At 36.0% G+C, this 14,011-nt stretch overlaps 2 protein-coding genes across 2 annotated transcripts; both read right to left on the reverse strand.

Annotated features, from left to right (window-relative positions):
- Positions 1-3,977: 3,977 nt before the first annotated feature.
- On the reverse strand, positions 3,978-4,467 carry LOC111799693 (uncharacterized). The gene has a single exon (XM_023683137.2). The coding sequence runs from the start codon at positions 4,411-4,413 to the stop codon at positions 4,114-4,116; it is 300 nt and encodes a 99-aa protein (XP_023538905.2). The 5' UTR covers positions 4,414-4,467; the 3' UTR covers positions 3,978-4,113.
- Positions 4,468-9,222: 4,755 nt separating this feature from the next.
- On the reverse strand, positions 9,223-11,015 carry LOC111799811 (cyclic dof factor 1). Its single transcript, XM_023683291.2, has 2 exons — positions 10,810-11,015; positions 9,223-10,612 (listed from the first exon to the last, which is right to left on the reverse strand). The coding sequence occupies exons 1-2, from the start codon at positions 10,966-10,968 to the stop codon at positions 9,371-9,373; spliced, it is 1,401 nt and encodes a 466-aa protein (XP_023539059.2). The 5' UTR covers positions 10,969-11,015; the 3' UTR covers positions 9,223-9,370.
- Positions 11,016-14,011: the final 2,996 nt, after the last annotated feature.

A 14,011-nucleotide genomic window follows, 5' to 3' on the forward strand; every position in this document is an offset into this window, starting at 1 on the left:
ACTAAATCCCTCCCAAGTTTTGTCATTCATCGGATTCCACAATTCCGTTCTAAGGCTCGAGAATAGTAGGGAAGACACTAGTGGTGGTTCGAAACCGGTTCGTGAAGAAAAATGAATTTGAACTACAAAAGGTTAATACTTAAACTCCTTGAGTTTTAATGCTTATGAAAATGCTAGCTAATTTACTATAATTGATGTCCTTAGAGTGCCTAAGATCCAAATTGCTTCTGCATGTGTTATAACAACACCATCAATGGTGACTTACCTGGATGATGTGTGTCCTTACGTAGCGTTTCCACACAATTAGTGTATCAAAAAGTACGGATTTTTCCTCAATTAGATCCTATATCATATAAAATAGGGTAATGATTGGATTCGGGAGGAAAATATGGAAAATAGAAGTCGAACGGGATAAAATAGGCTTACACGCACTTCCACGCGCCAGCCACGCACCAGAACAAGCTCACTCGTAGGTTCCATGCGCGAGTGACACGCGCACACGTTTTTCTGCAACCGCGGGTCGTCGGAAAAATTTGGGTGCAGTGGTTTCAGGTGGATTGCGGGTCACCGCAGTTCGTTTCGTCGCGCGGATACCGGGTCAGCTGAGGAACATGGGTCGGGTTGCCTGGCCGCGGACGCGTGTCGCTAGAAGGTTGGAGCCGCGTCTCCCCAGGTGGCATTCGACGCGTGTCCGGTGGTTATTGGCGCACGCGAACTTCTTGCCGATTGATACGTGGCACGCCGTCGCCTTCTCTCTCCTCCTAGCAGAAAAACGAGGTTTTCGATTAGTTTTCCAACATTCTTCTCATTTTTCTATCTCTCGATTCCTAATCCAAACCGTAATGATTTCCAACAAAGTTTTAGATCATACTATAACCTACGTGCCAATATTTTTTTTTCTTGATTTTTACTTAATCATACGATGAGTTATGGGCGTCGGAAAGAGGTCCGATAACATTCTTACCGTTCTTGAAAAGATTCTCATATCTCAACGTTTCGTCCGATTTTCTTACAAAATCAGCGGTGGATCTTCCCTAGATGAAGATAGTAAACTCTAACACTTTATTCCCAAACAAAGATCTCAGATCTGAAGAGTAACATTCGAGATCTTACCTTGCGGATTTCTCTCGGATCATGACGAAAGATGGAACCTCAACAACATGAGTCTTTCTTCTCTCCAAGAAGAAGCTCCATAGTGTAAGTCTCGGTAGAGGATGAATTTCGTTGGTGATTCTCCGACAAGGACTTTGGCGATTTACTTTTCCCTCTCAAGTTTTCTCACAGTTTTTTCGTGGAGAATCCCCGAGACCCCTATAATGGGCTGAGGAGCAAAATGCACCTTTTGCCCCTCTAACTTTGACCTTTTTTTTTTTTTTAGCGTTACAAAGCTGGTGTCACCAATTTATCCTTAACGAAAGTTTGATTTTGTCCTTCAAAATTCAATTCAACCCATGTGAGCCTAACAAAATTTTACAATAACGTTTACGTTAGACTTGAGAACCTTGAAAACCTTATCATTCTGCTGCTTTGTTGGAATTACTCATACAAGTTAAGTATTTTAAAAGAAGAATTGTGAATATTTGAAAAGGAGTTAGTTGAAGTTTGTTAGAAGAAAAGTCTTGAGAGGTTAGTGAAGAGATGGAATCAGTTATTTTTTATTAATTAACTTGTTTTATTTATTTATTTTACTTTTTATTTAACAGTGTTACCTCTAATTACAGGTTTATTTTGACATTCGAAAATATGGTTAATTTTAAAAGTATTTTTTGGTTCATACAAGAAATGTTTATTTAAAATTTAAAGAAAATTACCTACAAACATATTTAAAAAATACACTTAAAATCAATTTATATGTAATGAAATATACACCAAAAACTCTATTGCCTATTCATGAATCTGGTCTATACTTGCTTCATAGTTTTCCATCTCCATCACACTTTCGTCACCAACAAATATCTCAAGGGCTAGGAATAAGCATTTCATTCATACAATGAAATCAACTTTAAGTTTGTTTATAATTATACTCTTATGCATTATAAAACATTTTGGGTTTAGTCATTACAAGTAAGTCGCTCCGGTATGAGTTGTGTAATTACAGCTACGTCAAAATTGTGTTTTACCTATGTAATTACATCTTACGCTTGAAGTATCATTTACCATCTAATGGACAATTTGTTTACAACTAAACCGTAAGCTAAGTCTCTCTTGAGTTAATGAGAGAGTATGACCTCATTGTTTAAGTTCTGAAATCATCCCGGACAGAATTACTCATCTATTTACCATACATGGGAATGTGTGAATTTCATGTTATAAAATTAACTTCAGACTCTCTATTTGGTCAAGTTTTCAGATTGATAGACACATTGAATCAGTTGGAAAAGTCATTTTTACCCATGCAAATAAAAAACAAGCTCTGACAAGCAAAAATTTATAACTCCCTCAAGATTAAGATCAAGATCGAGTTTCATATTATCTCATTAAATATTAATATTTAATTTATAAAGATAGATTAAAAGTGATGTGGTTTAATCATATCCAACTCATCAAATAAATATCCCGTCTCCACATGAACCATTTGAATCAAATCATTTATAACAATAACAAAATGTTCATATTAATAGTGCATCCGAACAAAGCAACTAGTTTTGTTCATATACTTATAGATCATTTACATTATTACTTGAACATGATTTTTTTCATACGTCAATTCATCTATTCTCATGGTTTAGCTTCAAGGAGCTCTCTGTTACTCATAAATGGAGTTTATGTCTTCACCTAGGCTAGTTTTTTTGAAACCTAACTCAAGTTTCTATCTCTTTGAAGCACAATCATCATCTAATTAGACTCCATCTCAATGTTTTTTTTTTTTTTTTTATTATTATTATTATTAAAAATAAGCTACTAAACCCATAATTTTCCTCAATCATGTTGTTCATATCATACAGAAACAATATACTATGAAGGACCATTTTATTAGTCTACTATTAAGAATAAGCTATGGAACACTTAAATGTAAATATAATCATATAATGTAGTCATTAGATTACTAAGTTAGAAGACCTTAGCTATCTCCATTCTCCTTGTAGTAACATACGCATATCATGTATTCTTAGAGTTGGACTATTTTCGGACACTAATACTCTTTTATAGTACTCATTGATATTAGTGGAGATCATAATTCTCATACAATACTCATATTAAGTACTACTCAAGATCTAGTACTCATCTCAAGTCCTACTTGAGATCTACACTTTTATATACTACTCATCTCAAATACTACTCGAGATCTCAAATTCTTTTATCTAATAATATGGACGGTTGTCCTTATTTGGATTAGTTCACAAATAAGGATTAGTGATCTCTTAATCATCTGCATACCGAGTATCATAAACATAATACCATACATCATATCATATGGGGAAGGGGGAAGATAATCAATCAACATATTCATGCTCATAATCATCCATCCATGCTTTCATCAAAGTTATATCAATCACTATTTGTGTATTGTAATCGTTCCTATTCCATACTTTTCTTACCCTTCCAATGAAGCTTAGTTAGAGTTTTTAAATTGTTAATATGCTTCAATACATTCAACTTGATTATATATGAATCATGTATGAAACATAAATTCATGAACAATTCATAATCTTGCATAGGCAGGTAAGCAAAGCTTAATTGAATTAAAGCAAAGTGGGTATTTATATGCTTTCACGGTTTGAGAAGCCTCATCATATTAAAAGTGCAAGAACAAAGTTGTAGATGTGGTTCCAATAAATGGAAGGGAAGAAGAGTTATACAAAAGTTTTGCCCCCTCGTTAATGAACAAAAGCCCTGGCGGAGTTGTTGAAATCCCCCTCTTTAATGAACGATGGGTAATAGTGTTGAATTTCTCGTCCACTTTTGTTTGTTTCTCAAATTTCCTCAAATCTTTGGGTTCTCCTTAATTTCTCACCTTAAATCAGATAAAAGCAAAATTAGAAAGATGAGGAGGGTTTTATTATATAATAGAGCGCAGTGGATAATACAAGTCCGGAGAAACACAAAGATTAGATATTGATGTTATTGAAAGGAAACTAGAGAGACACACAGACGCAGAAACAGAGGATCAGATCAGTCGCTGTCGCTGTCGCTGCTGCTGCTGTGGCCGCCCTCGTGGTGCTCGCCCTTCTTCTTCTTCTCCTTCTTCTTCTTCTTCTCACCCTTCTCATCATGATGATCCCCCCCATGGATCTTGTCCTTGATCTTCTCCATCAGGCCTTCCTTGTGCCCTTCTCCATGGTGCTCTGACTTCTCGCCGTGCTTCTTCTCGTGCTCGTGCTTGTCCTTCTCGTGGTGCTCCCCCTTGTGCTCCCCCTTGTGGTCTCCTCCGATGTGGAGCTTCTCGCCTATTTTCTCCATGATCCCTGACATGATGCTCTGCTTTCTTTCTTTCTTTGCTAGATCCAATCCAATAACTTCAATGGGAAGGAGGAGCCTTATTTATAGATCCCCAACCACAATCCCTTGGACCACAAAAATAATATTATTAACGAATAAATTCACTTATCCAATATCCTTGATTTTGACGTTTTATATCGCTTTAATAATTGCGATTCTTTTTCTTACATGTTTACGCGCCAATACCGCGTCTCCCACTACTCCTACACCATACCTTTCAACACTTTTTTTTTTCTTTTTCTTTTTCTTTTTCTTTTTCTTTTTCTTTTTCTTTTTCTTTTAATAATTATTTCATTTTAGGAGACTTTCTAATTCAACTATTTTTTAAAAAATATGATTTGAGCAATAAAGAAAGTTTCATCATTTTTTGGCCACTCATACCTCGCCGCGTGGACATGACTCGTTTGCCGACGTTTTGGGAAGGTGGAAGGGCCCATATTTATTTATTGTTTTTTTTTTATTTTTTATTACACAACCCCGCGATCTGGCCGACATTAAAAAAATGGTCGGTAAAGAAATGCCACGCGTCAAGATCTAAGCATTCAAGTGCAGTGTTCTTTCTTTATTTCTGTCTTCTAGCTCAAACCTGCCACTTGGATTCCTGACTTTTCTTTAACTACTTTCTCAACCAACTTCTATATATAAATATCATTTTAGATTCCAAATTTTTTATTTTAAAAACTATCAATAAATTTGTAGGCGTGTAATTTTATGTCATTGATTTTGGTTAAAATCAACCAAAAATCTCTAAAACCTAATTCTCTTTCCTTCTTTCTTTCTTTTTAATTAACCTCGTTATTGGTCGTTACATACAACAACTTCGTTCGTTTAAAATCTTATTGTGCAACAATTTGATCGTCATGTTGTATGAGAAGTGTCAATGGTTGTAGCATCACAAATGCCCCTCCGTCCGCCATTGAATCATCACAACGCCTCATCGGCCTTAGTCTCAATAACGCCATTAGTCGTGCTGTGGTAGTAACCTCATCGTCTCGTTTCACTATTTCAACACATGTTTTGCAGAACTGGGCTTTTCTGGGCCCAAAAACGATTTCCAAGTTCAAACAAATAAACGTTTAAGCCCAAAACCGAAGAACCAAACCCATACAGAAATCAAACCAATCGTCTCTAAAGCTTACTGCAGGTTGGTTTTATTTTTATTCATGAAATTTGATTAGTTTGACTTGTTCTCGTTTAGGCCTAAAATGGTTGAAACCCAACTGACTATCACCTTTTTAACGTATTTAACTTTCAATTTTATTCAACCATTTTTAAATTTTAAAAAAAAAACTTACCAAAAACGAAATTGAAAGTTTAGGGTTTAATAATTTAATAATTTAAATTTAGAAACCAAATAGATAATAATTTAAATAATTAAATTTGTTAATAATTATTTTCTAAAATGTGATTGTAAAGTAATTCCTACCCAATCACTTTAGATTTATTTAAAATGAAAAAAAAAAAATTCACTTTAAGACTTTCAAAATTCACAAATGGATATTCAACCATCAAGTGTATTTGTCATCTTCAAATGAATGGTTTATCACCGTCCAATTTTCGAGACTTTGAATTTGAGATTGTGACTAAAAGAAAAGACGAAAGCAACTAAAAGTAGAGATTAAGTTGAAAGTAAAAGTACAAAAATGGGAATTAAAAACATACACCATTGTTGTCAAAACAAAATACAAAACAGAAACCATGCAAAATAGGTATTGTTCAAGTTTATTGCAAACAGGGAATGAGAGTGGGATACAGATGAATATAAATGACGACCCACAAAAGTACAAACTAACTTACGCCTCGAGTTGACACTTCTTTGTGACCACTTAGCCCTCAAATACTCTCCTACCTCAACCGATACCTGACAAAAAAAAAAAAAAAAAAAAAAAAAAAAAAAGCTCTGATCACATCCAATTCCTAGTACTCTAGACTCTTGGAAGTTCAAGTCCTTTCCTACAATTATCTTAGTTTTTATGTAGGTCTTGAAGTTCCAAATGGTTCATCATGAGCCATCAACTTGTATATTCCCTAGTCCCCTTTCAAGATTGATTTACTGCATCACGGTGTCACCCTCAACCCGTCCCTCTACTCAATACAGGCGTTCTCCTTGACAACTATCTATGTAGTCCCTAGTCTCTTCCAATACCAATTTACAAAGTCACAACGTTGGCCTTCACCCGTTTCTATATTCAATAGAAGCACTTTCCTTGACAACTACCTGTGTAGTATTTATTTTCTTCCAAGGTCGATTTACGAAGTCATGACCTTTGCCTTGACTTGTCTCTACACTTAATAAGAGTCTTCGTTGAGCTAACTACCTATGTAGTCCCTAGTTTCTCTTTAGAACAAGTTTAACGAGATCGTGATGTCAACCTTGTCCTGATCCTATACTCATTAGTAACTCAAGTGGCCTTAGAGTTCCGATAAGCTTCCTTAATTATACTTAGATGTCGTGGAGGTTGATTAAGTCCTTTGGGGTGTCTAGGCAGTTTAATCTATATCTCATGTTTTTCAGAACGCTTGAAGTTAGCCCCTTGGGCTAAACCAATCCTTGAGTACACTCATGTCTAAAATTCTTATCATCACTCACGATTCTAGAGTGCTAGGTCTACTTGAACGTTCTCATCTAGGTTAACATGTAAGCCACTCTAGTTGTGGGGTCCTAATCTGAACTCGATTCTCTCATGCACTTTTTACTAGGAAGATATTCATATCGATCACCTAAAGCAATAAAACATATTCTATTCATTCATACATGTCTATTTGGGAGATATTTCTATAATACACCTAATGCATGGAAATCATAAAATCATACATTCACTGGTAGGTCCTGATTCAAATTAAATTATGGTGAGTATTGAAACATCGATAAATTCCCTGTAGAATGTAAATAAAAGCAACGAGATCAGACTAGGACACTAGTGATATGTCGACTAGATGATGGCTTAGGTCAGGATGCGTATAGTAGATTGAGCACTTTAGGATCGTAAGGGGTGATCAGGGGGTCTAGACCCAGTGGTCCCAAACTAAGAAAGACTCAAAGAGACAAAATAGAATACCATGGAATCGATAGTCTGCATTAAGCAACCTAACCACCCAAAGAACCCAAGAGACTTCCTTAGCACCCAGAGATAACCAAGGTGGTGTTTAGAATATGTGTTCCATACTTTAGATGATCGATATGAATATCTCTCTAACACGCATACATGAGATAACCAAGTTAAAATTAGGGTGCTACAACTAGAGTAGTTTGCATGTTGACTTAGGTTAGTACATTTTTAGTAGATTGTGCACCCTAGGATCGTGAGAAGCGAAAGTCTAGAGTAGTTTGCTAGTTCCCAGTGTCTTGGAAACCTAAGATGAAAATTAAACCGACTTAGTAAACCTCCACGACATCCAAGAATTGACTAAGGTATCTCTTCAGGCTATTAGCAGTATAAATGGTGTGATTAGAGTCTCTACCAATTTCACTCTAATACCAGTGCAGTCAAGCTAGGCTAAGCTTGTTAAGGAAGTGTGTCGGGACAATTAGGATCCCAAAATTGTGAAAATTTCCAAGGGTCTCCTAAAGAGGACTTATATGCTGTAAACCCATTCTAAGAGGGGGAGTGTGATCGCATAGATTAACACAATAGTTGGTCGACACACAGAGGACACTCGTCCTAAACTAGGGTGCCTTTATGGTTATGTGGGAGTGTCCATGAGCTATCTGCTCAAAATTTTAAATCTATCAGTAAAAAGTTTAGCCCCTCCTCTTTTCTCTCTTTTTAACTTCCCTTCCTTTTTTATCTCTTTCTTTTCTCTTTTTTAACTTCCCTTCCTTTTTTATCTCTTTCTTTTCTCTTTTTTAACTTCCCTTCCTTTTTTATCTCTTTCTTTTCTCTTTTTTAACTTCCCTTCCTTTTTTATCTCTTTCTTTTCTCTTTTTTAACTTCCCTTCCCTTTCTTTTCTCTTTTTTAACTTTGTAACACATTTTCCCCCTTTACCATATCTCTTTTTCTACCTTTTTATTTTTTCCTTTTCCATCTATCTCTCCATTATTTTCCTTTCTATATATCACTTTTTAAATTTTATTCTTCCCTTTACTTTCATATAGATATAAAGAAAAGACAAAGAAAAAAGAAAAAAAAGGATAGATCGATTATATAAAATTTAAGATATGAAGTAATATTGGTATGTTAAGATCATGGATGTTCACAAATTAAATTACATGTTGGAACCAATAAAGATTGCTTGCTAAAAATGGTTGATATGACTTTTTAAAAAGCAAAAAAAGAAAAAAAGAAAAGCAAGAACTTTTTGACCTCTTTTTGTTGGTCATGTTTTTGTAAAGGTTGCTAAAGATATAGCAATTAGTTTTTGGAGGCAGTAATTGAGAGGAGAATTGAGTCACTTATCATCACAATTGAGTCACTTCTTAGTTTTTTTGCTTTTTCATTTTTTTCTAAAGTTAATCTATAAATTTGAAAATAATAATGTTCAAACGTGTTAGAGTTGATAAAAAAAAAAAAAAAATAATAATAATGATATAAGAATAAATACGAACAAAAGTAGCAACGTTGAAAGGAGTAAATGTTTCCTTGAATGTTGTGCTACCTTCCCAACACCCTCTCACAACAAACCCCACTTCTAAATTAAAGGAGTAATAACATCTTCCAATCTGTTTGGTTGCTTGGCTCGCAACCCCTTCCAACCTCAATATTCATATCCACAAATTGAATCATGGTACAACATGGAAGCACCAAACTAGAATTACTGATCTCAGATGATGGCAGAGGCAATGGAAGAATGGAAGATTAATTCTCTTAACTGTGTGACCCATAAACATCATATGTACCAAATTTCTGGCAAAGCTTTCAGAATTATATGAACAGCTTTAAAACAGTCACCAAAAAAAAGAATTACATTCTATGTGGTCTGAAGGAAAATCTACAAGTAAAAGCTTCCAGTTCTTGTTTCCAAGAGATGAGGAGCCTCCCTATAATGCTCTTTACCATCTGCATTACTTTCTGTAGTTTCAAATGTCGTCCATATTGGACTCCTCGACCCTTCGCTCACCTTATCAACCCGTACTGTCTTTGGTACCACCACGCATTTCTCTGATTCCTCTTCCTCTGTCAAGCTGCTACTTGCATCTCTCGAATGCTTTCCGAGTGTCGGTGATGAACTCGTGGCGCAGCTGCCGATGGTAGCTGCGGATGTTTGAGATGCATGGACACCAGCTGCGGTCCATACAGGCGTGCAGCCCCAATATGATGCTGGCACAAATTGTAATGGAAGGCTAGGCGTGCAATAGCCGGGAACTGCCAGCATTGTCGCAGGCAGCCATTGAACTGGATTGGATACACTCGTGCTATCTGAACCTTTAACCATTGCTGATGAAACTATACCGTTCCCACCCTGATTCAATGGAAAAACCAATTGTGGAACGGGGTAACAACGAACCGTGTTCGGTGAAGTGTTCTCATTACTCGAACCCGACAGTCTGGCTGCTTCCCTCTCGACGACAGTTTCAGGGAATTCATTCGTTGTCATGGAGGAGGATCCACAGGAGGATGGTTCATCAGGACTGTCTCTGCTATGTGCAGAGCCAATCTCAATGGACCTCTTCTGGTCTCCAAGACTGAGAACGGTCTCCATGGATTCACAAAGTGGTGCTTCAGGTCCAAACTTCAGAAGAGTGGCATTGGCATTGGAAGGCCTGAAAGCAGGAGACTGAAGGCCTGATATCAATTGATGGTGATTCGTCGAATCCGATGGTTCGAACCGAGATGTCGCAAGTCCCTCGGAGGATGATACTATTATAGGTCGGTATTGAGATGGCAATTGCTTGTTCCTTCGTCGTCCTGCACCGATAGGAAGGTTTCTGATGGTGCCACCAGCAGTCCAATATCTTTGGCAGTTCTTGCAGAAATGCCTAGGTTGATTGACATTGTAGTTGTTGAAGTAACAGAACTTAGTTTGTAAACTGTTACATCTAGGACAAGGAATGATCTTGTCTGGCTTCTTCAAAACTCTCTCCTCATTACCATCTCCCTGCTCCTCTTTGAAATGCACTTCCTCCTCGTTCGAGGCTTGCTTTTGTTCATCATCGCGTACTAAAACGCTGGACCTGGAGTCTTCTGCACCCGACACACAGTGCTCACCTTCTTTGAAATGGTTGCAACCATCCTGAATACAATGGTTCCAAATAAGGGAAAAGACAAGGAAAGGAAACAGGGAGAAATGAAGAAATGAAGATGGAGAAATGGAAACAAAATGAAGTTAAGATTGAACATATTCATAGGAGAGATGTCCCACAGAAACAAATAAGTAAAACAATGAGATTAAAGGCAGAAAGAAAGAAGAGAGCGAATGAAAATAGATACGAGATTTTGCAGGGCGGCGGAAATGTTGGATTCCGGCAAAGGGATGGTGCGGCCGAAGAGTTTAATGGCGAGATCCTTGAAATGTGGGGCGGAGAGGAGATGGTGAGTAGCGGAAGTCATGTTTGAAATGGGTGAAATCAAATAAAATCCAAAACTCATTGAAAGGGTTTGAAGAGGAGGCTGGAAATAAACAGAGAAACAGAAGGGATATCCCTTTGTCAGCGCTCTTCTCTAAAAGCCTAAAAAGTACCAATTTTCTTTTTCTTTTTCTTTTTCTTTTTCTTTTTCTTTTTCTTTTTCTTTTTCTTTTTCTTTCTCTTTTTCTTTTATGTATTAATTAAGTCAACCGTTTGATTAAACTTCCTTGTCTTCCTTTGCTATGTGAATATTAATGAACTTAGAAGGCAATTTGTTTTAAATTCAACGGATATATCAATAACACCAATTTTTCTGTTACCCTTTTTATTTATTTATTATTATTATGTTACTAAATAAAGCGTTTTTAACACTTTCTTTTCTTTCTTACCTTTTATATTTAAGATTCCTTTAGATGCCTTTTTTTCCCTTTTTATAATCTAACCCAAATTTTAATTTTTTTTTTTTTTTTTAAACAATGCAACAATGAATTTGGTAGGAAATATTTTATTTTATTTTTCAATAATGAAAGTATAATAAAATGGGAAATGAATAATGAAAATAAAGATGTTTACTCGACCACACGTGAACCAACCTTATTGCTTTTTAGGTTTAATGTTAGCTTACCATGTCTTAGTAGTGACTGATTGGTATCCTGAGTGGATGTGACCTCAACATGTATTATACGATAGTATGACGTCTCTCTCTAAATATCTCTGTGTAAGGTTAATTATTGACCCTTTCATAGAAACCACCCTGGAATCTAAAAGTTTGGGGAAGTGACCCTGTGTGTCGATCAGTTAGTGAGTTTACTTGTGTGGTCTTTCATCTCATCTAAGAACAAGTTTACGGTCTAAAGCCCTTGTTGAACAAAGGCCCTAGGTTATTTCTACAAGACAATGACACCTATTTGTCTCGATGCTTTTTCAAATTTGACTTGGTCAAGCTTGACAATACTATACCAATATACTTATTGTTTGGCAGAAGTGTTATTCGATTTGATGTACTAGATTGCACCTATATAGTGCATCTAGATTATTGATAAAGCTAATAATGTACTAGACGAAATAGGAGGTGAAAGCTCTAGTGATACTGTTCACACGGCTACTAGGCCTGACAAGCTTTCTTAATCTTTCCGAGGTGTCTTAGAGGTTAACTAGGTTTTTAAGTTGTCTAGGTAGTTTAAAATTTGAACTCTAATCTCCCTGACTCTCTAAATTAGCTTATGGGATTAATATGGTTTTGGGAGCACTAGGGTCTTGACCTTTGATCGCCACTTACTATCCTAGAGCTCGGTCTAAAAGTCCTGACCTAAATCACTATAAAATTGTCTTTTAACTCTAGTGCCCTATTCTTATCTCATTACACTTATGCATGTTCAACTATTGAGATATAATATCTAGAGTATATATTATTTATAGAATATATCTCAGATATTATATCATAATATTCTTTATTTATGATTTGATTTATAGTATATTTTATTTTATTCTGGTATTTAATTATTTTATATTTTCCTCCTTTGTACTAGTTTGTATCCTATTTAAAGGATATCAATATCAATGATAATACACACCTTCCCAATTATATTTTCTATCTCATTCTTAACATGGTATCAGAGCATAGATCTTGGTATTTTTAAATATCAAAATTTTCTCTATGACGGAATCAGCCAAATACAGCTTCAAAAATTCGGATGTTGATTCAACACATCCTTATTATATTCACCATTCTGATCAGCCAGGATATTCACTTGTTCCAATCAAATTAAATGGAACAAATTATCAATCCTGGAGTAAATCAGTTATGCTTGCTCTCATTGCCAAAAAGAAAATTGGCTTCATTGATGGCACAATTGAAGAACCGTCTCAAGATGCAAATTCAATCGAATTTGAACTATGGAATCAGTGCAACAGTATGATAATATCTTGGTTAACTCATTCAGTTGAAGCAGATATCGCTGAGGGTATTATTTACGCCAAGACAGCTCGTCAAGTGTGGGTTGATCTTCACGATCAATTCTCACAAAAGAATGGTCCAGCAATTTTTCAGATACAAAGGTCTATAGGAATGATGTCGCAGGGAACCATGGCACTGTCAGTATATTTCACCAAGCTCAAAGCACTCTGGGATGAATTGGAAGCATACCGCACACCATTTACCTGTAATCAACGTCAAATACATATTGATCAACGCGAAGAAGACAAGTTGATGCAACTACTCATGGGACTCAATGAATCTTATAAAACGGTGAGATCCAACATATTGATGATGACTCCATTACCTAATGTGAGGCAAGCCTATTCATTACTTGTACAAGAAGAGATGCAGCGTCAGGTAACTTCTGAACCTACTGAGAATTTCTCGATTGCATCAGCAGTGCAGAAGAAAACAACATATTCAAAACTCGCGAAGGATAAATCATGTGAACACTGCAATAAAAGTGGTCATACAATTGATGAGTGTCGATTCCTTAAGTTTCACTGTAAATTTTGTGATAGAAGGGGACATACAGAATATCAATGTCAATAGAAAAATAATTCTAGAAGGGCAGTACGATTCAATCAACGCAACAATCGAGGATATAGATCATCTGCAAATATGGCCGATGTTTCTCAGTTGAATACAGAAGAACAGTCACCTAATTCCATCCCAAATTTTTCTTCTGGGCAATTACAACAGATTGTACAAGCCTTATCTGCACTCAATCATCGTCCTTTTGGTAATTCTGATAATAACATCAATGTTGCAGGTTTGTTTCCAGTATCTGCATTATCTGCATTATCTATTAACTCTACGAGTTCTAATCCATGGATTCTCGATAGTGGAGCTACAGATCATATAATATCCAAAGCTTCTGTTATGACTGAACCAAAGGCTACCACCATATCTACAATAAATTTGCCTAATGGAGGGACAGCACATGTGTCACATACCGGCAATGTTTCTTTTAATCCTGACCTTAAATTAAACAATGTTTTATGTGTGCCTTCATTCAACTTAAACCTAATGTCCGTCAGCAAACTTACCAATGACTTGAAATGTTATGTGACCTTTTATCCTGATT

The sequence above is a fragment of the Cucurbita pepo genome, chromosome 8 (assembly GCF_057944985.1).
Source record: "Cucurbita pepo subsp. pepo isolate OVF chromosome 8, ASM5794498v1, whole genome shotgun sequence".
NCBI classification, from domain to species: domain Eukaryota; kingdom Viridiplantae; phylum Streptophyta; class Magnoliopsida; order Cucurbitales; family Cucurbitaceae; genus Cucurbita; species Cucurbita pepo.

Bases quoted from the DNA above. Each gene is read 5' to 3' on its own strand.
- LOC111799811 (XM_023683291.2), bottom strand. From the start codon at position 10,968: ATGAGTTTTGGATTTTATTTGATTTCACCCATTTCAAACATGACTTCC. The intron at 10,613-10,809 runs GTATCTATTTTC...CATTGTATTCAG, and splicing joins CCGCCGCCCTGCAAAATCTC to GATGGTTGCAACCATTTCAA.
- LOC111799693 (XM_023683137.2), bottom strand. From the start codon at position 4,413: ATGTCAGGGATCATGGAGAAAATAGGCGAGAAGCTCCACATCGGAGGA.